The sequence below is a fragment of the Falco cherrug genome, chromosome 5, assembly GCF_023634085.1.
Source record: "Falco cherrug isolate bFalChe1 chromosome 5, bFalChe1.pri, whole genome shotgun sequence".
NCBI lineage: Eukaryota > Metazoa > Chordata > Aves > Falconiformes > Falconidae > Falco > Falco cherrug.
The window spans coordinates 72567402-72589620 of record NC_073701.1 but is presented as its reverse complement, the minus strand read 5'-3'; the positions used below and the strand labels follow the sequence as shown (position 1 = coordinate 72589620).

Here is a 22219-nt window from a genome sequence, read left to right as displayed (position 1 = left end):
CTGGCGATGCCTCAGGCAGCCGCGGCTGATTGGTTGCTTCCTTGTTATTGGGCGGGACCCCAAGCCCTACTCGGGATTGGTGATTTTGTGCCATGTTGCAGGATAACCATGGCGCCGAGGCGGATGCTACGTCGCAATTAGCTGACTGACGTGTCTATCTTCGTAGCTCCGTAGCTTATTGGCTTTCCTCCCGCTAGGAGGCGGGGCTGTGAGGGAGGCGGAAGCTGCCGCGGCATGTTCCGGTGCTGAGGTGGCTGGGGGCGGGATTGGTTTCACTGCGACGGAGCCGTCGCCGGCGGGTGCGCGTCGCCTGCAGGTCAGTGCTTCCCCTCCGCCCCTCGGCGGTGGGCCCGGGCTGGGCTTTTTCCGTCACGCAGCGCCAGGACACGGCCGCCAGCCCCGTGGCGGCGGCCTTGCTGGCCCGCAGCGTTAGAGGAACCGGGGCGGATTCGCAGGTGCTGGGATGCGGGGCGGTGAGGAGCGGCCCGGGCTGGCGGCGGACCGTTCTCTCCCGGGCTCCGCAGTCCGGTCCGCCTGGCCCCGCCACGCCGGTGCCTACGCTGTGGCCGTGCCGCTATGGCCGCGGGGCCCAGGTGTGCCGCGCAGCGGGGCCCGCCCGGGGAGGTACCCCCCTGGGGAGGTTTGTGTCCCGGGGCGCCCGCCGGAGGAGCTGTGGCCGGCCAAGCTCTCGTCGGTGAATCTGCGGGGCCGGTGGGGCAGCGTGTGTTCTGTAGCTGCCTCGGCGCTGGCTTCCCCTCCTCTCGGTGGAAGGTTGTGGCGTGCTCCTGAGGCCTGGGGTTGCGGGGGGCAGCGGTGGTGGAGATCTGTAGCTCTCCTTCGAGCCTTGTCCCTTGTAGAGCCCCTCTGCACAGTGTGAGAGGCTTGGTCTGGGGCTTGCGTACAGCAGCAGTGCCTTCTATACCTGTTTGCCTTCAAAAGAAGGGAAGAGCAAAGAATTAAACTTCTGTGTAAAAAACTTATAATAGACTTGACAGCGGTTTTCCCTGATTTATTCATTCTTCCCTGTGGCTAATACCTAGAGATAAAAATGCATGGATTTATGCACTGCTCATTATTCATATGCAGACTGTCCTATGACTAGTAATGGACTCAGGCCATTCCCAGTAGGGCAAGTATATTTCAGAGTAATGGAGCCTCTTCTAGAACACTGCTGGTAGTCACAGTGTTCAAATTAAGGTCTCATGAGTAAAAGTTTCTTAGTCATGGGAGTGCTGAGCAAAATATTATTTTCAACTACAGTCAGAACACAAAAATTCTGGCTTACATCATGAATACAGTGCATATCTTTTGTGTTCTGCTATTCGTTACAAAAATGGAAATCCATACCAAAGTCTGTATGACCCTGGAAGAGTGATAGCCTTGTCCTGAGAGCTGTACTGTTTACTTTATTTGGGTGAGGCAGTGGAACACAGAATAACCTCTGTCTTTCTGTGTTTGTCTACTTCTGTTTATGAGGAAGTTGGTCAGCACTGTATAAAGTTTTCCTGGTATAAGCTCAGAAGCAAATACGAAGTGCAAGCTCCAGGTTATTCCTGCCACAAGTCCCTGAGACTAACACGTGAGACAGCTACTACCTTGCATGTGGGCTGTTGGCTTTGGGACAGTATTTAAGACTATGTTATGTTTGTTCCTGGATTTTTTTATCAGGGATGGCTCAAACAAGACTGAGCCAGGCTCTTTACAGTGGTGTCCAGTGGCAGGATGGGAAGCAGCGAACACAAACTGAAACACAGAAGGTTCCCGCTGAACATCAGGAAATCTTTTTTTACTACGTACATTACTGAGCACAGGCACAGGTTGCCCAGGGAGATTGTAGAGCCTTTGTCCCTGAGATACTTAAAAGCTGTCTGGACAGTCCTGGGCAACTGGCTCTGGGTGGCTCTGTTTGAGCAGTGAGGTTGGACCAGGTGACCTCTGGAGGTTTCTTCTGACCTCACCCGTTCTGTGATAAGATCCTCCCTGAACCTTCTCTGTGTTGTCCTTCACTGAATTTGCTCTAACAAGTCCCACCTCTCTTGTTCTGGGGAGTCCAGAACTGGACACAGTACTCCAGATGTGGCCTCACCAGTGCTGAGTAGAGAGCAAGGATCACCTTCCTCCTGGCAACACTCCTAATGCAGCCCAGGATGCTGTTGGATGTTGTCATGCTGTTTGTCATGAGGGTGCATTGATGGCTTATGGTCAACTTGTTGTCCACCCACCATGATCCTCTCAGGTTTTTCTCTGCAGAGCTGCTTTTCAGCTGGTCTGTCTCCAGCATATACTGGTGCAGGGGGTTATACCTCCCCAGGTGCAGGAGTTTGCATTTCCCTTTGGTGAACTTCATTAGTTTCCTGTTGGCTCATTTTGCCAGCCTGTCCTGGTCCCTCTGGATGACAGCACACCCCTTTGCGGGGTATCAGCCACTCTTCCCAGTTTTGTGTCAGCTGCAAAGTTGCTGAGGGTGCGCTCTGCAGTGATATCAGCCAGCTGTCTATACACTTCTGGTGCATCCTCTCAAGCCCCATGAACTTGTCTATGATGAGTTTGTGCTCCCTAGCCTGGTCCTCTTCCTCATAAGGTAAGTAGTCTTTGCTCCAGACTTTCCCTCAGGTGTTGGTGGCCTGGGATTCCTGAAGCCTAGTCTTGCCACTAAAAACTGAGGGAAAGTAAGTGAGCCTTTGCAGTGTTCAGGGCCCCTGCCGCATTTAGTAGTGGGTCCATGTTTTCTCTGGACTTCCTTTAGCTATTTATATAATTGTAGAATCACTTTTCATTCCCCTTCACATCCCTTGCCATACTCGGTTCACCTGAGAATATAATCTAAAAGTGAGTTCGAATCTTTAAGACTTGAGTTCAGTTTATTAAAGTCCGTGCCTGTGCAAATAGTTGCAAACAGGCCTCAGTTCCTCTGTTTGTATTTTCAGGAGGCCAGGTGTAAGCCAAGCCCAGCAAGGCATATTAGCTTGAGTTCAGTATCAGGTTAATGTATCCAGCCTGGACAAAGGCCACGGAATCTTTTTTTCAACATAGTCCCTGTACATATTCCTGAAATTGTAATGCCTGTAGCATGCAGATAGGTGCTGAGCCCCATACATATTTCTAGTTACAACTGATATCTGGAGATGCATGGATTCTTTTTTTCCCCTTATTTCTAATACTACTTCTAATAATTCACCTATCACTTCTATCAGTCCTGAATCATATTATTTTATATTATCTCAAGTCACATCTCAACCACATACTGTGCACTTGTGACTTTAAGAAGCTGTGGCCTAATGCTCAATAGCAAGGTCAGATCCATCCTCTTCAAATATTGCTTGCTGACAGTTAAAAAGAGGCGGTTTTGCATTTGGATGACTTTTTTCTAACATGTGCTTTTACTTCTGCCAAGACAGCAGGTTCTGTTCCTGGGGCATTGTGGGGGTGGTGGTTTACAAAACTGTAAATACTTTATTATTCTTACAATGAATCGGGGATTCCAGGTCTTTAAGTCTTATATTACCAGCTTGGTGCACAGTTGATGTTGACAAGACATTTCTCTAGCAGGAATGGTAAAACTTATTCTGGTATTCCATGCCTCAGGCTCACCTAGGGCCAGCTGAAAAGCAAAGTACTAGCACTTTTTTCATGGGCTATTGTATTGATACAGAATGTAGACAATCTTGGCTTTCTGATAGTATGCTTCATTAATAGTTTCACCCTCCAGAGCCCTTGGCAAGAGACTGAGGCCTGGCTTCTCTCCTCATGTCCTTTTGCTCACAAACAGCTTCTCAAGCATTTTATTCTGTAGGCTGAAGAAACTAAGCTTATGCCATTCAGTATAAGAAACCAGGGCATGTCTCAGCAAGAACAGGAGAAATCCAGTTTTCTGAACACTTCTTATGCTTATTGCGAATGACTGACTGTAATCATTCCTCATCCTACACAGTACACTGGGATTGACTTACTTCTGTACTGTTGGGTAAATTATTTTCCTCTTTTTTCTTTTTTTTATCTGTCTAGAGTCTTGGTTCATGCAACCTGCCAGTACGCAAGAGTTAAAAAAAGAATGGTGTGAAGGACCTGTGTATGACTGTTCTGCCTTGGAAACCTCTTTACTACTGAATAAGCAGACCTATGAGCTACCTGGCGCATGAAAGTGGTTGGTGTTCATATTCCCTTTTCTGCTATTGATACTTTAATGTGCATTGTGACATTTTCTACTTCTGCAAAAAAAGTTGGTTAGAAGATGTGACTGCTACAGAAAAATAACGCACTACTGTTCTCTCCATTGTCAGTATTTCCACATGTTCTGTGGCAATCTAAAATCAAAGATTTGCTTACTAAGAGATCAGGAATGAGTGGATCATTGTAGCCAGCTTTAGAAGCCTACTTCTAGCTAAACCGAGACTTCTTGTCATATTAAAAGATTCCATTTGATGGAGATAATTATTGTAAATGTAAACTTGATCTTATGGCTAATGTGAGTTTGCCTAGTTTCAGTTTGCGCTATTGGAACTTCTTTTACATTTGTACAAATTATTTTGCCATTTACAGGCATGGACTTACAGTTGGGATAGATGTAAGCTTTTCTGTTAAGAGATATGTCAGGTGTCACGTGACCTTTCTTCATAGAATGCTAGAATGATTTAGGTCTTAAGAGATGTTGACATTTGTTTTGCTGATTGACTGGATACCAAGCAAAAATGAATTCCGAATCAAATATAAGAATAAATGCAGTTTATTAAATTACACTATAATAAAGGAAAACAACATGCAATATGATAAAAGGAAACAGTACTAGTTATTATGCATAATACGATAAAAGAGCAATAGGAGCGAAGCATCAGATCATTACTGCAAAGCGTTACGGAGACTAAGAAAAGGACACATCACCAATTACCACCTTAACATCATCCAGGCCCACATTTTGGCTGGGAAGCCCCATTGCAGCTGGCGCCAGGAATCTCTTGGTAACTGGGAGAATTCCTATGCGGTGTGTCCACCCATAGGTGAGGCTTCTGGCCCAGTCCTGGAGCTTACCTGCCTTCATACTCAGTGAAAAACGAAAATAGTATACACACCTAGTGTATGCAAACTTTTAAGTTTAGGCTAGGTGCAGGCGTGCACTGTCTCATGTTTCATAGGGTTCACACATGCCAGGGACGTTGGCCAGATGCCTGAGCATGGTGGAGTTACCATCATGACACAGCTGAACACAATATTTATTGTCTGGATGGTCCTGCTCATATCTTGATTGTTCAGGGGGCTTGAGACAAACACCACCTGCTCATTAAAGTTGTCCTTGAGTGCCCCGAGCTCACTGTCCAAGTTGAGCGATCCGTAATTAAAGACAAAGACTTTTTCATAAGCAGTCATCAGTTTAATACATTTTTATCACAGGATTGGTCAAACCCTCTGTTCCTAGCACAGCTGGCTTCAAAGTTAGATCAGGTTGCTCTGAGCCTATTCCAATATTTTTTTATCATCTTCCGTGTGCGTATTTTTTTTCTGATTGAAATTTCTTATGCTGCAACTTGTGTCCATTGCCTCATGTCCACCTGCTGTGCACCCTGTAAGTGTCTGGCTCTGTCTTTAACTACCTAATAGGTGATTATGGAGAAGACAGCGATTATATCCCCCTCCTTACCTGCTGTTCTCAAGGCTGAACAAGCCTGGCATTCTTAGCCTCTCCTTATGTCTTGTAATGCAACCACCAATCATCCTGGGGCTTTCTGCTATACTTGCTTCGGTTTGTCCCTGTCATTTTTGTGTATCGGGGACACTGTACTTTAAATGTAGTCTTACAAGTGCTGAACATAAAGGAATAATTGTTTCCCTCAACCAGCTGGCTGCAGTCTTACTAGTACAACTCGGTATATAGCTGACCTTCACTGCTGTGAGAGCACTCTACTGACTCATGTTGAGCTTATCCACCAGCATCCCTAGGTTCTCTTCTGCAACACGGTTTTGCAGCCAGTTTGTCCTCAGTCTGTACTAGTGCGTATGTTTGTTCCATCCCAGGTGTTGGGCTCTGTATTTGCCTTTTCTGAACTTCATGATATTTCTATCTCTTTCTTTAGCCTGTTGAGATTCCTCTGGTGGGCAGCACTATACTTTGGGTTATCAACTACTCATTAGAATCTCGGGAACTTACTGAGGTGGATTGTATCGCCTTGTCTGGGTTAATGATGGAGAACTTAATTTCCGCTCCCTACAATGGCAAATTATGTATTGCTGACTGGTACTTCTTGCTGCCTTTTTCTGGTTCTTTTTTGCTTACTAAGATAAAGGAGGTCAGGAATGAGTGGATCATTGTAGCCAGCTTTAGAAGCCTACTTCTAGCTAAACAGATACTTCTTGTCATATTAGAAGATTCCATCTTTTAATGGTTTAAAGGTTTCCTCCACTTGCTGGATCAGTTTGGGTCCTGAATTTCAAGCAAAGGGAAGAAGGTATGCTAAGCAGCAGCTGTGGAAATACATGCCCTCTCCACCCTGTCCCTATGTCAAGGTCCTACGCTGTCATATATGTGACATGCAGAGGTCTCATCATCTCTGTAATGAGACACACTTGCATTTAGTAATCAAATGTCAGGGCTGAGTTCACCATTCCCACTACTTATTAACAGAAGCCTTTTATGTATGGCCTGTAAAGAAGTGACTTCATTTAAGAATCACTTACCCTTCTTTTGAGTAGACTGAACAGATCATGGTTCTCTAATGTCATTGTTAAGAAAGATAAAGAATGAACTATGACAGTGACTTGAAATCTGGTATAGAAACATTTTTCAATCATACATGTAGAGTGGTGAAGGTATCTTCATGTGTCTTACTAGCATATCATCTGCTTTTATGTTCAAAGTGTCTTGCTGCTTTTGTTAACATGGTCATTTCTTTATTCCTGAGGTTTTACTTTGGCTTTTCTCTCTTGGCGGAGGTAAGCCTGGTCACCTCTATAATGTTACAGGTCAGCATGAAGGGATGCTTATTCTTCTTAGCAGTTTTGACTCTGTAACCATATTCTGACTCTTTGTTTTGTTTTAGGCTGAAAATGCTGAGCCGTTTGTCAGGTTTAGCAAATACTGTTTTGCAAGAGCTGTCAGGTGATGATGGAGATGCGGTTACTGAATCCTCAGTTGCTGTAAGTACAGTGTTATCTAAAGACTTACAGATGTTACTGAGAGTTAGTTTGAAAAGTATGAATAGTTTGACTGTAACGAGAACTGTTTTCTGCTGCTTCATTGCTGACCGGTAGACTGAGCTGTCATCCCACTCTGCTGCTTCTGTATTCCTGACCTCTTAATTCACCATTTTTGTGGGGCAGACCATGATCTCTTTAGTTTCCACGTCTCAGGGTGATCCTAGAAAACAAACTAGAACTAGGGTGAAGAAAGACTTTTAAGGGTGCTAATGATTCAGTAGCAGAAAGGGGAGCTCTGCATGGTTGGGTGAGGGTGGAAGGCTGATCTGTATGTTGCCCTTTGGTACTTGAGATGGTGGATGGCGTGTGAGTGGTAGAGTCCCTCCTGTGCCACTCAGTTTCAGATTTGCTTTTGTTGTGTTTGGCGAACATGCTCTTTTTTTCTGTGTATTGGCTTATGGGTATCCTGAGCTTTCCTCCTGATTTCGCCTAATTGTATATAGTTCTATAGGCTACATGAAATGCTTGGCAAGGAACGGAGCGCAACATTTAGGAGTGGAGCTGAAGATGCCAGTTAGATGCTATGCTGCAGTCTGTTTGGACTTTTTTTTTTCCTCCAGAGCACTCATTTCATTTTCAGGTACAAGCTTTAGAGACAGAAGCAGAAAACATGGAGGAGGCACCTGAGGAGCTATTGGAGCGCCTAGCCCAAACAGAAAAACTAGTTGTTCACCTAAAGGATTTGATCAGAGAAAAGGATGCCCAGCTCCAGCAAAAAGAAACTGTACTCAAGGTATGATTTCTTTCACTGGGGACCTGGGAGCAATGGTAAAATGCTGCTTCAGCTTTCTATGCAAGCCAAGCTATGGTTTCTTTTGAACATTTGAGACATCTGTACTACTAAATGTATCAGTTCCAGAGAATTGTTGGAATCCAAAGAATGGACCCTAGCCCAAGAGATGTAGGATAGCTTCTGTACGTTTTGCATAGAGGTAATTCCTTCTGGAGTAGATTACTTACATCCAGGCTATGTAACATTTTGTCTTGGAGCTCCTGAAGGCCAGTGTGGATTCCTGGTGGCTCTAATAAATATTAATATCTTTTGTATGAGGTTTTTCTTTCCCCACTTCAGAGTGTTTGAGACAAAGAGCAGACTGTGCTGCAGTCACCCAGCAGTCCAGTGGTGTTACAGCACGGTAACCAAAGATACATATTGTATACCCTGAGGCATGACATGAGAGAAAGAGCAGATACTTGAGATAGTGTTGAGGGGCTGAGTAGAGCAAGTCAAACTGAGTTTGTACTAACTGCAAGAAGTTCCTTGAGTGATCAGTCCCTTGAACAGAAAGTACTAGAGCAGAAGCTAACTGTTTTGCTGTGTGTAGTGGTTCAGAGCAAATTTGTTTCCTGGATGTGTTTTGATTAGCACTGTTACTGGGGAGGCAGGTTTGAACAAAGAACGGCAGGCTGACAAATTATGTAACTTTTCCAAGTGGTGCTTTTGGTGTGATAGCACTGGAATTTTAGTTGCAGTTTATATCTTTCTTTTACAGGAAGAGCGAGAGGCTGCAGATGCTAAGCTGCTGAAGCTTAAACTTCAGGCCAAAGCCAAACTGGCCTCTCTGAACAAACGCATTGAGGAGCTGACAGAGAAGGGATCACCATTACCTGCACAGACCTTATCAGAAGAGCAAGCGTATTTCAAGGTTGGGAGAACAGGGCTGCTCAAATGATGTTGGCCTCTACTGATAACCTGGTGCCACCCTACATTTTAGGTCCCAGTGAGTTAGCATGTCCTATCTGTCTTGTTAGCAGGACATTCATAGTTCCCACAAGGATGTCTATGCTGTAGGAAGCTGTTGTGCTGCAGATGCCCTTGGAGTGCACAACTTGACCTCCTCAAGGGTATGGGCCAGTTTCACTTGCATACCTTCACTAATCTGTTGTAGCTAAGTTGTTTCCTGAAGAAATCACATCTGAGCTGTAAGTTTCAAAATATTACCTGTCACATAAGTACAGCAGAAGGAAGGTTGCTGAAATACAAGAACAAGGAGGTAGGGAGGTCATTAAAATTGAAAGACAGTAACTTACATGTAAAAAAAGCAACATATAACTTTCCAACAGTGTAGCTTCCTGTGCTGCTGCGATGTTTTGTGGTTAACAAGCCACAACTGTGTAAAGCTAGGTAAAAAATGAGGGGAAAGTGTCCTGTACCAAGACATTAAAGAAGCTATTAGCTACTAGCTATAAGCTCCCATTGGCATTGGTTATTTTTGGAAACTTAATTTTTTTCTGCTGATCACATGGTTTTCTTTAAAAACTTAGTAATATTAGGCAAGGGGAATATGACAGAAGTCCAAACAGCTTGCAGGACTTCAGATGATGTTTGTTAAACCAGAGAAGACAAAGGTTATTTAAAACATTGGAATAAAAAGATTTAAAAGGGTATCAGAAACATTATAAAGGGTGAGTAAGAGAGCTGTTAGGTGAGGGGTGATGACTGATGGAGTAAAAATTGGCTCCGTGACTTGTGCTTACTATTTTTGATTGATGGCATCATAAAATCATTGCGACTGTAAATCATGCTACTGTAAAATCATGTGCTACTGTAATCCACTTTGCAATACAATCTCGATACTCTTTCTCAATGCAAAGCAGCGTTTGGTTTTCATAAAGGAAGACCTGGATGACCTTGAGGATTGACGTAATATGAAAATAAAGCAAAATTTAACAAGTGCAAGGCCAAGTAATTGTGGTATCCTGCCACTGTATACTGGAAGGCCATGAAAAAAATCCCCCATCTGCAGTGAAGGCCCTGGAGGCTGTTCAGCTATGTCACTTTGCATTGCTGTCCTGCTGCTGAGGTGCTTTTTTTTTTTTTAAGATTATTCACATGTACGGTTTGTAGACCTGTGTTGCTGTTACATCACATTGTGTAGACTTCCTGTTATGGTCTAATAAGTGTTCTGGCTTCAAAATTCAAATTCATTAGTTGAAGGCAAAATAAGAGAAAGCTTATAATCAGTTAATCAGCGTGGTATAGATTTTTAAAAGACGCCTACTCTTTTGGTTATTATGTAAGTCAAACAGCTGTCTTTCCAACTATTGTACTAAGAGTGGCAAGGCCTTGTGGAGTGTAGACAAGGCTGTATTTAGAATATCTAATTGGTACTGTTAGTTTCTGTGCTTTTAAGAGTGCCTCATTTTGAGGAGAATTGAAAAATCAGCTTATATCTTTCTATTAAGTAGTTGGCATTTGTATACAGAACAATTGAGGCTGCTCTTAAACTTTTAAAATGGGTAAACACAAATTATGTTCAGGTACAAGAGTTTATACATCTTGGAAAAGCATGATATTTGAAAACTTGAGCTCTGGGAACTTTGTGGCTATGCTACTGTCCTTAATTGTGGCACTCCATGTAGTGGCCAGTGTGCAACAACTTTATCAGAAGCTTTTCCAAATCTGACTGTAAATATCAATTCTGAAAGCTAATCCCAAATAAGTAAATTAATCCACCCATCTTTCCCCCCCTAGCAACTGTTGTTGCCCCAGCATTATGAATTAGTATATCCCTTGCTTCTTAAAGCTTCCTGCACTTTTGTTGTTTCAGGGGTTTTTTTTCTCCTGTTCTACTTCTAAGCTTAAGTGCAATTAAAGCTTTCCCCTGTCTGTCTATTCTATCTGCTTCCAAAGACCTTCTCTGTAGGTGACACAGCTTTTGGGGAACAGTACCTTATTCTTATTACACTGACTTATAAGTCCTTCTAAAAGCCTTCATAAATTTTTCAGATTGGCTTTAAAGGACGTAAATGCTCTGTAGACTCGATATGTTATTGGTGATCTTTGTTCTAATGCCTGTGACAAGGAAAAGGAAAGAGATACATTTTTTTATATCTGTTCGGTCAAAAATCCCCAGCACTAAGTGCTTGAAGTAGTTGGGAGTGCTGAGATTGTAACAATAGATGAATGTTTCTCCTGCTCCTCCGTGATAGTTTTGATATGCTGGATTTAATATCTGATTCTGTGTTAAGCAGGTGTACAGCTGAGGTATTAGAGGATTGCCTGCCATGCAGATGGTCTTTGAAAGACAAAAAAAGGTGCAGATGTAGCGTGCTCATACGTCTGAGTAGACATAACCTAAGCACATGTTTTTGTGAAATGCTGTCCAAGTTTAAATTTCATGGTCATAAATGGAGTATTTTAGTGCCTTGGAGTGGAGTAGAACTGATGATTGTGTGATCCCTTTGCTTATTTCTAATAGGTTCATTGCTGTAAGTCACTTTAGTCTAAGGAGATTTCCATGGGCATTTTCTGTAGTCTGGAGTATATAAGGTCTGACCCTTTGTCAAGTGGAGAATATTCTTCTGTTGCTAATTAAAAAATGTTTAATTTCTGGTATTAGCAAAATCTGTGAAATTAAAAAGCCTCACAGATTAAGGTGGTCATATCATACATTATGTATTATATTTTAGTTAATAATATGATTTACCTTAGTTTGTATGGTAAGCATTCATGGATAATTATCCATTCCAATGTGATTTGACACTTCCCAGTTAAAGACATCTTGTGCATATCTACACAGAAATAGGGAAAACAGTTACTTTTTTCTTCATTCATTCTGAAGAACAACTTCATTTAAAGACACAAATTAAAATGTGAAGTTAAGAAATGTAGTAGAAATAAGCATCTGGTTAAGCGTCAAGAGTACAGTAGCATTCTAATTTATTTTTTTTAATTCCGGTAATACTGATCAGTTTATTTTCTTCTGTTTCTTTTCTTCACACTTCTTTCTCCTTGCAATATCAGAATGACCAAAATACAAGTGAAGCACACAGTGAAGAAGCTGGAGCACTAAAAGAGCAGCTCAGGGAGCAAGAGGAGATTGTTCAGGATCTGAAAGAACAGCTGGCTCTAGCCAAAGTGAATCTGAAAGATGCTGAAATCAAATACGCCACACAGGTACAGAAAATTTTTCTGTTCTTCAGTCTGTGTTTATGTCTGTTTCCACCCCACCACTTATTCTAGCATAATGGAATAGAATAGTTCAGCTGGAAGAGACCTGCAATGATCATCTAATCCAACTGCCTGGCCATTTCAGGGCTGACCAAAAGCTGCTAAAGCATATTGAGGGCATTGTCCAAACGCCTCTTAAACACTGACAGGCAAGGGGCATTGATACCTTTTTAGGAATCCTGTTCCAGTTCATGACCACCCTCTTGGTAAAAGGTATGTTTCGTAATGTCAAGTCTGAACCTCCCCTAATGCAGCTTTGAACCATGCCTACGCGTCTTGTCACTGGATAATTTCAAACAGTTGTTTCTGAGGATGTGCTGCTGCTAGGGAATATGGCTAAATCCTGTAGCCTGACAGGGGCGAGGTTGCCAAAGCTCCATGCCCCCCAGTCCAGCCAGTAGCATGGCTGAGAATGTGTTCCCAGCAGTCACGCATATACAACTCCTGTATGCATATATAGGTGGCCAGCCACATGGGTAACGCAGACAGAAGGACCCAGCACTCACATGAATACAAACAGCACCAACAGCCTCACCCTGTTCTCCTCTATGGCAGTTCAGGTGAGAGAAGAGTAAGAACATATATGGATGTACATTGTGCATCTCACCAACAGCTGTGCTTGGACACTTGGTCTGCCCAGTAACTGGCCTCTGGATCCCAGTATCCCCAGTTGCTGTGGGACATGCAAAGCCCCAGGGCCCACAGCTCTACACCAGCTGCTGGTACAGACCCATTGCTCACACATGTGTGCACAGAGCCGGCTGGGTCTCCCCTGGTCCCTCCAGTAGCCAACACTCCTGGGCTGGCTTGCTTTTAGAAGAATGCTCGTATTAGTGCATGCATGCATGCAAACACCCACACACCACCACCACCACGCCTGACCAGGGCTCCCTTGTTCCTTTCAGCAGCCAACCCCCAGTAGTCTTATTCTTAGAGAGACACAGACACACATGCGAACCCTGACCAGGACTCTCCTGGTCCCTCTGGTAGCCACGCTCCCTGTGTTCTCACTCTTAGAGACATGCAGGCATGTGCTTGCACACAGTTGACCAGGACTCCCCTGTTCTCTAGTAGCCAGCTCCCTTAGAGATTCACACACACACAAAAGCAGGTCTCACTCTTAGAGACCCCCAGGACCCTATGGTCTCTGACAGCTGGCCAGAACTCCCCTGGCCTGTCCAGTAGCCAAGTCTACCTTTTGGTCTCGCCCTTGGGCAACACCCCCTCCCTCTGTCCTTGCTCCTAGGCTACTTCACTTGCCAGCTAGTCCAGCTTGATACTTGCTAGTGACTATACATTCACTTGCATGCTTACACTTGTTCCAGTTTCTGGCACCATGTGCACGCAGGCCCTCTGACCTGTGGTTCCACTGCAGCTGCTGGCACTTTAGTTCACTTGCTCTAATCACTCCCATTGTTGGCACCGTGGGCACATAGGCCCTTTGACCCGCAGTCTGATTCCAATTACTAGCACTTAGATCCCCCCCATATGCACACAAATGCACACTGAATAGAGACCCTCTCCCACAATGGAAGGGTTAGAAATGGTGTTTACTAAGAACACAGGACAGACTGCTATCAGGTGCAGGGCGTGGCCAGGCAAGCGTATTGAGCACCTGCTGTTTACACAACTGGCCTTTTTTAATTCCCTTATGCTCTATTTTTTTCATTTTTGTTCCTCCCCAAATCACCTAGGTCCATCCATTTCTCTGCCTATCTTTCCTCCTTTAAAAGTCTTTTGCAATACCCAAATGCTCTTCACCTGCATCCTATACCCCTAGGCAGTAACAACCCTTGGTGCAAATGGTGCTCCACAGTGAAGTCATCTTAATGGGTTTCATACTTTGACAGTGGGACTGATGGCTCTCTGAGGAGGGGGGGAACAAGGCCTGTGTAGGGTGTCCCTTCCTCAGAGTCAGAATTTGGATTCTTCCCTGCCTGCCGTTGCTGTTCTGTGATGAGCTTTGGAATAACTGGAACAGAGTATTCTTTGGCCTCCCAGACTTCACATTGCTTCTGTGTTCTATTGTGGATGAGCAAAGGAGTTTCTTATCACATAATGCAACTGTTGTTATGTTACATTGTATTTATTTATGGAAAGATTTTTGTTAATACTCTGAACTGCAGGTTTAGCTTTTGATCTGTGAATTGGGCTGTATCCTATACAAATAAAACCCCTGAAGTGTTACAAACTTGTAGTTGTAAAGTAACATATCTTTTACCATTCTGCATATTTTTAGATGAAATTTTTGCTTTCTGGGATCGAAATCTTATCAGTTAGTAGGATAAAGATACTGTTTGACCAAGGTGACATATAGGGTTATCGAGCTGAAGACCTTATCACACACATAATATGCTGGTGCATGTTGAAAGCAAGCCCGCGTGTCTGTCAAGCTTATAACTGTCTTGGTTTATATTTTTTTTTTGTTTTGTGATTTATGTTTTCAGCTGAGCTCCCTGCAGGAAGTGATTCGGGAGAAGGAGGCTCTCCTGGAAGAGCAGGTTCACCAGCACCAAGCTGAATTGCTCAAGATAGTGGCCCAGTCAGACCTGGAAGTAGAGATGCAACAGGTATATTTGATATAATAATATTACTATGAGAGGAGAAAGGAAAAGAAATTTTACCAGTCTGAAGACACCCTGAGAGAGCTATTCTCATCAAAGTAACTCAGAAGGGGTGAGAAGAGATACAATTTGATTGTCCTGGGAGTTTGGGGATGCTGGTTTGGACTTTGAGTCCTAGCTTCAATCTGCTGATTTGCTATCAGTTGAAAAGCAAGAACAGTTAAAAAGAAGTATTAAATTACTGTGCTCCAGTTCCCAATTTGTGAAACAATGGTGAACTCTTCCTACTGCATCAGGGCTCCAGAATAAGTGTCAACAAAAATGAAGTTATTCAGGCTATTAAAGTAACTTGTGTTATGCAAACTAGATGGGCGGCTGAAAGCAGGAAATCTAGCCTTCTTATGTTAGCCTCCCAGATACTGGTATAGCGCTGTCTCTCTCACAGAACCTGCGTACGCTTCAGAGGAAGCTAGAGGAGCAGGAAGCAGCTCTGCTAGGACGAACTCAGGTGGTAGAACTGCTGCAACAGGAGTTGCATACTGCTGAACAACAAAACCAGGTACCTTTCATGCTTTGCTTATTTCCTTACTGTCATGTGTAGATGGTGGATGGGGCCTTTGTCAGTAGCTCAGAAGTTACCAGATTAGCTTATTTCTGCCACCAGGTTTCCAGCATGAAGTCAGCTGGGAGCCTCCCTCAGGTTAGGCTTTAGAGCTAGAGGTCTGTATGCATAGCTCGTAGTCAGTCCAGACAAACAACAGGGATGGGGTGCTGCAGCAGCCACCTCTAGTGACCCAAATTCTGGGCAGGTGGACAGGGACAAAATCTATCCATGCTTCACGCTGCTGACTGATACGTTCAAAGTCATCAAATACACAACGTTTTGCCTAAAACAAAAGTGCCTAACACAGTGCTGCCATAGCTACACTGTTTCCGGACTGCAGTATCCAGACCAGATCAGAGCATAGACATTCTTTGGTATGTCTTGCTGAGAACTTGCTAGTATGATGACACAGCTTCTGGAGTGGTATTGGCTTTCAATCATTTCTGAGCATGAAGAGAATGAGATCGAGTCTGTGTGTATATGACAATATATATACCTGTGACCCTTAAGACAGGGTTTAGTACACAATCTCTTAGAAAGCTTGTTTGCAGATACCAGTTAAGATACTAAGCACACTTAGGTACGACTCTCATTTTCTTTTCCCGTGTGGCCCAGCCAGGCACAGTGGTGGGACCTTTTACCACCAGGAAGAGGTGAAGAACCTCAGTGAGCTGACTTGTGCTCACTACTGATTACATTGCTCACCAGGGTGTTTCATGGAGTGGTGGCATGTGTATCTTCATGGCATGGTTGTTGGGTGTCCCCTGACTCCTGTCTGTCTTTGACTCCCCTCATGCACATTATACAGTCAGAGGGAGACCTTGGTACACATACAAATTTGAGGCCATGTGGCTGAAGCTTCTCTTTCTACCCATAAAATAAAGGGAGCTTCTCATGAGTCTCCTCCTGACACTAGTTATGCTGACTGTCCACAGCTGCAGGAGGAGGAAAGGAATTCTGGCAAGTGTAGGGTCCGTTTTTGTTCCTTGGTTGTCTTAAGTCTCTGGTCAGTGTCAACCAGCTTTCTTGGATTTTTGTTGAAGCAGTGGGCACTGTGTAGAGCACTCTGTTGCCTCCATTTTCCTATTTCAGCATTTTTTACCCCCTTCCACATACATACTTTTGTTCAGTTTTTTAATTGTACTCTGTCATTTTTTAGTTCCCCCTCTTTTGTTGTAGTCCTTCCTCCCCTTTTGGGGAAGCTTTCTTTCCTCTAAAAGAGAACTCATGGACACTGTTCTGTTGTTTATTTCCTCTACATTCCCCTGCTCTACATTAAGACTCATCTTTTTTTTACCAAAATCAAGTGTTCTTGTTTCTTCCAGTATTGCTTTCTTTCGGTTTGCAAATAGTAGGGCGGTTTCTAACAAGCTGAAATTTCTGCCATGTTTATTTCCTCCTTTCTGCTACTTAGATATTTGAAAATAATTTGATGGCAATTTTAAAATATATTTCAGGCACTTTTTGCTTTTGCAAGGTATTGAACTAGTTGAGAGTTAAATTAATTTCCATATCCTTTTGCAGATGCTCCTAGATCAGTGCCAGAAGATGGAAGTGGATCTAAGCTCCCTGAGGGATGTGCTAGATGCAGAGAGACGAAAGTCTCAAGATCTCAGAGAGAAGATGGAGCTGGAACTAGCAGAGAGGAAGCTGTCCTCCCATCGCTTGCAGGAGGAGGTGCAGTGTCTCTCAGAACAGCTGGAAGAGGCAAGAAGAGCACAAGCTGAATTAGAGGTGAAGTATAAAGACCTGGAGCAGGAACAAAGGCAGGAGGTGGAAGAGAAGAACCTGCAGATCAGATGTCTTAAGGTGGCTGAACAAGAGCTACAATCTAGCCATGCTGCTCTTGTCGCTGAAAATGACCAGCTGAAACAGGATGTTAAGCGGCTCTTGGTAGTGTCTGCCGAAAACAGTGCTACGATACAGAAACTGCAGGGTAAGCAAGCACAGCAGTTCGCTGAAGCAGGTTCTCAAGAGCCTAAGGATCATCAGGTTGCCTTCTATTTGGCTTTCTTTTTATAATAACTTATAAGAAAGTCTCAGTTCCTAGTTGCATAGGAACATAGGAGTGTTTGTGCTGTATCAAACTAAATGTCTCTCATGTAATCCCAACTTTCTACCTTTGGCGGAAAAAGCCAGTTGCAAGAGGAGGAGCATAAGACTAGAGCAGCATATGTAGTGCTTTTCTTGTGTACTGTCCCAGCCTATAAATTTTTGAAGCTTATGGATTTCTTGAGCAAGATGTATATTTCTGATTAATTTTAATAACTTGTTTGATTTTTTCCATTACCTTACGTAAGTTCTTTTTACATGTGCCACATCCTTCAGTGTCTGAATTTCTACTGAAATTACAAGTAAAACAACCAAGGAAAGCAAACTGTACCATTTTTCTCTGTAGGCTTGTATTAGAACTAATAACATTGACCTTGCCTCAAGCTATTATTTAAAATTGATTTTTCTACCAGCTCCTTTATGGCCCCAAACTGAAGCAGCGACTGAGAGATAAGGGATCTCATATACTATTGTCCATACACGTAAACTGGATATATTTCAGAAAAAAAAGGCAAGAACACACCTTAATGCCCCTTTTTCCCCTCCATTAGATGAACTTGTACAGAAATGTGAAGAATTTGTCTGCTGTCAGAATGAGCTGAAATCCCAGTCAGTAGTGCAGGTCTCTGAATTGAAGAAACAGGTACGATCTTTTCATATGAGTCTTCTGAAATTTTCCCATGTGTTGAGGAACTGAAGCTGAATGAAATGTCTGTAATTCCTTTTTTATGATGTATAGCTTGAGACAGGATCTTCTGGGTTCTCTCAGCTGATGGGCAGACACGTTATGACTGTGAAAGCCTGCAAAGAAATAGGAGTAATCTGAGTAATTTAAAAGTTGCCCATTGATTTGTTAAAAAGTTAACTGAAAGACCAAAGACTAATATGGATGTTTAAACTGTACTGAAATTTATCTTAATCCCCTCCATCCGATGTTTAAACAGGATGAAACAACTTCACAGGAAAAAAAAACAGATCAGGAAGATTGGAATGGGACTTCATTCCTACCCACAGAAAATTTGGAAGGACAGAAGACTGAAGATGGTATGATTATCTTATCTATCTTAATATTCTTTAAATATTTAAGAATTATTCTTGCCTGTTTTTAGATAATGAACGTGCCCTTGGTTACTGGTTCATTATGCTGTCACTGCCAAGATCTTCAGAAATACTATCTAATTCTTTCCAGTGGTTAAAGTAGAGTTTAGTTCTAAAAGGAAAAGGTACTATTTGATTGTCAGACAGTGAACAGATTGACAAACACCTGCAATTATTAAAAAAACTGGGCTGTGCATCATAGGCCTGCCTGTATGGTGTTATCTTGTGATATGAAGTGATGTTGGTATTTTGGCCATGAGACAGAGTGGGTAGAACTTGCTACCCGTACGGTTCACATGCTTCATGTATGATCTATGGTGGTAGGTACAAAGAACATGGAGAAGACATGAAGAAGCTGGGATGAAGGCAATAATGGTGGTAATATGTGATTGCAGACTTTTTCAGAAAAGGGTGCCAAGGTTAGCTTCACTGTGATGGGGCATATTAAATTCAATGAATATTTTTGGTTTATTGGGGTTTTTTTGTTCCATTAATGTCAGTTGTGCCTAAGGATGGTAGAATAAATTTTGTATTCCAAGAGACTGTGCACTCGCACATTGTTAGATTGTATAAAATAAGGTGAAACTGAAGTAGGAGCTCCTCCCTGATACAAAATGCTGACAATCTGCAGGCAGTGCTTCTGGGGTGGTTATTTTTGACAACTGTAGCTGAAAGAGTAAAGGTTCCAAACATATACCACGGGGGGGGGGGGGCGGCAGGCGGGGAGGGCGTGTGTGTTAAAAAACATGGACAATTAACTTGGTCTTGAGTGTCTAGGCATGTAGACTGGTAGCAGTGATAACACCATTCTACCTTTGTGACAGTGATAGTACAACTGTCAGAATTACAGTATGAAAAGATCGGTTTCCATAGTTTTTGATTTTGGAGTATGGTGTGCTATGGCAATAGGCTGTCTAGATTTTTGCAGAAATAGATTCCTTTTGCTTCCTGTCATTCAGAGATACGCCCTCTTCATAAGAATCGTGGTGAGAGAATAATCACCAATAAACTTGATTCCTTCAGTCCTAGCACGTATCTGTTCTCTTTTCACTCTATGAACTCAGAAATGCAGGGCTTTAATGGACTTCAAGACATCATTTAGAATCAGAGTGGTTTCGGTTTGAAGTAACTTTTAAAGATCATGTAGTCCACCCCCTTCTGCCCTAGTGAAGAGGGATGTCCTTCACTAGATCAGGTTGTTCAAAGCCCCATCCAGCCTGACCCTGAACATATCCAATGATAGCACAACCAACAACTTTTCTGGGCAACCCAGAGAGAAGTAGTCCTCTTGAAAGGCTGCAATAAGACTTGCTTAGCCTTTCTTCATAGGTGAGATGTTCCAGCCCATTGACCACTTTTGTGGCCCTCTTCTGGACTCACACTAACAGATCCATGTCTGGCTTGTACTGGGGGACCCCAGAACTGTACACAGTATCCCACAAGAGTGGAGTAGAGGGTGAGAATAGTCTTCTTCGAGCTGCTGCCCACACTTCTTCTGATACAAACCAGGATATGATTGTCTTTCTAGGCTGCAAGCACACATTGCTGGCTCTTGACCGTTTTTTTGTTTACCAGTATCCCCAAGTCCTTCTCTGCAGGCCTATTCTCAATCTATTTACCCCCTAGTCTGTATTGATACTGGGGGTTGCCCCAACCCAGGTGCCAGACCTTGCACTTGACCTTGGTGAACTTGATGAGGTCTGCATGGGCCCACTTCTCCAGCCTGTCAAGGTCCCTCTGAGTGGCATCCTATCCCTCTAGCAAATCAACCACACCACTCAGCTTGGTGTCATCTGCTAGCTTGCTGAGGGTGCACTCAGTGTGTGAAACGCAGACTCCCACTGTCTTATGCCGTGGATGAAGACAGTAAATAGTATTGGTCCCAGTGTGTGGACCCTTGAGGGACACCACCCATTACTGGTTTCCACTTGGACATTGACACATTGACTATAACTTTTTGCACATAGCCTTCCAGCCAGTTCCTTATCCATCTAACAGTCCATCTGCCAAACCCTAGCTCTGTAACTTAATGGCAAGAATGTTGTGGGTGACCATATCAAAGGCCTTACAGAAGTCCGTCTTTTAGTCTGATATCATGCCCTGAGTTAAGATTGAGTATATCCAGAATGTACTTGGACTTAAAAAGCAGGTCCTTTTTCCACTGAAGAGAATGCCACCTGAAAAATGCAGTGACTTTTAGAGCTTTGCTGTCATGTTACTTAAAAGGTCTTTCCCAATGCATGTTTACTTCAAACAAAGCTTTTTTTGTTGTAATTTTGTTTCCAGTGGGTGTGTTGAACTTGGTTACTGACTTTCTTTACATTTTAAACACTGGGAGATGTAATTTCTTCAAAAAATAAGAGCCAAACCCCAAAAGATTAAATGAAAACATGTAAAAAATCATTGTCTTTCAAACCTCCTCTGTAGGTTCTAAATACTTTGTTACCCCTCTTTCTTATCCCTAACAGAACTGTTTAACTTGGTCTTGAATTTTATTTTGCGTATATATTAACATACATTTAATATCATCAGTAATTACATGTTCACAAAAATTGAGTCTGTTTTTTGATGATTCTAAGTTTGTATTTCTGGGCAAGAAAGACATTATATAAGTTGGTTTACTGGCTGTTACACTAAAATATTGAGGCATCATCTCTAATAGCATTAGCTAGAACTGAGACGAGTCATAGAATCACAGAATAATTTATGCTGGAAGGGATCAAAAGCAGATTTTAGTCCAGCTTCTTCCTAGAAGCAGGATCAACTGTGAGATCAGACAGGGTTGCTCAAGCCTTTATCCAGTCAGGTCTTGAAAACCTCCAGTCATGGTTACTGCACAGCCTCCCTGGGCAGCCTGTTATGATACTTGACTGTCCCCTTGGCAAAAAAGGCCTTCATTACATCCACTTGGAACGTACTTTATTTCAGTGTATGTGGGTTGTCTTTCATCCTCCTACTTTGCACCACTGTAAAAAGCCTGGCTCTGTCTGCTCAATAACTCCTTCATCAGTGTTGGAAAGCTGCTTTTAGGACTTACCAAAGCCTTCTGTTCTCCGGGGTAAAAAAGCCTTGTTCCTTCTGCCTCTTCTCAGAGGGAAAGTGCTCCAGCCCCCTGACCATCTTGGGGGTCTCTTGCTGAACTTGCTTCAGTTTATCAATGTCTTTCCTATATTGGGGGTCCAAAACTGAATGCAGCACTTGAAATACAGTGTAGCGAGTGCTGAGTAGAAGAGGATAATCTGCTGACTGGACTGCTGTTCATACGCTCCAGGATGCTGTTGACCTTGTTTGCTGCCAGGCACACTTCCTGGCTGAGATTTAGCCTGATGTCTATCAGGTAGATCTTCTTCATCCTTTCTTGCAGAGCTGGTCCCCAGTCCACATTCTAGGGGCAGGAGTTTACATTTGCCCTTGTTGAATGTAATGAGGTTTCTGTTGCCCCGTTCTTCTCGCCTGTCTAGGCTGCTGTAAATGGCAGCCCTGCCAGGGAGGGTATCGGCTGTTTCCCCACAGTGTGCTGTGTTCTCCAAACTTGAGTGTGGACTCTGCCACCTTCAGCTCACTGATAAAGATGTTAAACAGGAGAGGTCACAGATTGACCTCTGTGATTTTCCACTTGTTCCTAAACTCCAGATAGAGCATGATCTGTTCACCACTGTTCTCTGAGCCTGATCATTCAACCAGGCTTTTTATGCGTTGAGTTGTCCTTCAGTCCAGACTATTACTTCTAATTTTCAATAAAAAATATTGCAGGACACACTG

General features: G+C 43.2%; 1 protein-coding gene across 1 annotated transcript in view; it reads left to right on the top strand.

Moving 5' to 3' along the window:
- Positions 1–229: 229 nt before the first annotated feature.
- GOLGB1 (golgin B1) overlaps positions 230–22219 on the top strand; it is a 51470-nt gene continuing 29480 nt past the window's right edge. The window contains exons 1-11 of the mRNA XM_055711159.1: positions 230–316; positions 4006–4144; positions 7029–7125; positions 7766–7918; positions 8679–8831; positions 11933–12085; positions 14587–14709; positions 15149–15262; positions 16832–17243; positions 17911–18002; positions 18304–18403. Of these exons, the coding sequence (XP_055567134.1) occupies positions 7036–7125; positions 7766–7918; positions 8679–8831; positions 11933–12085; positions 14587–14709; positions 15149–15262; positions 16832–17243; positions 17911–18002; positions 18304–18403 (1390 nt within the window). The 5' untranslated portion in view covers positions 230–316; positions 4006–4144; positions 7029–7035. The remainder of the gene's footprint in view (positions 317–4005; positions 4145–7028; positions 7126–7765; positions 7919–8678; positions 8832–11932; positions 12086–14586; positions 14710–15148; positions 15263–16831; positions 17244–17910; positions 18003–18303; positions 18404–22219) is intronic.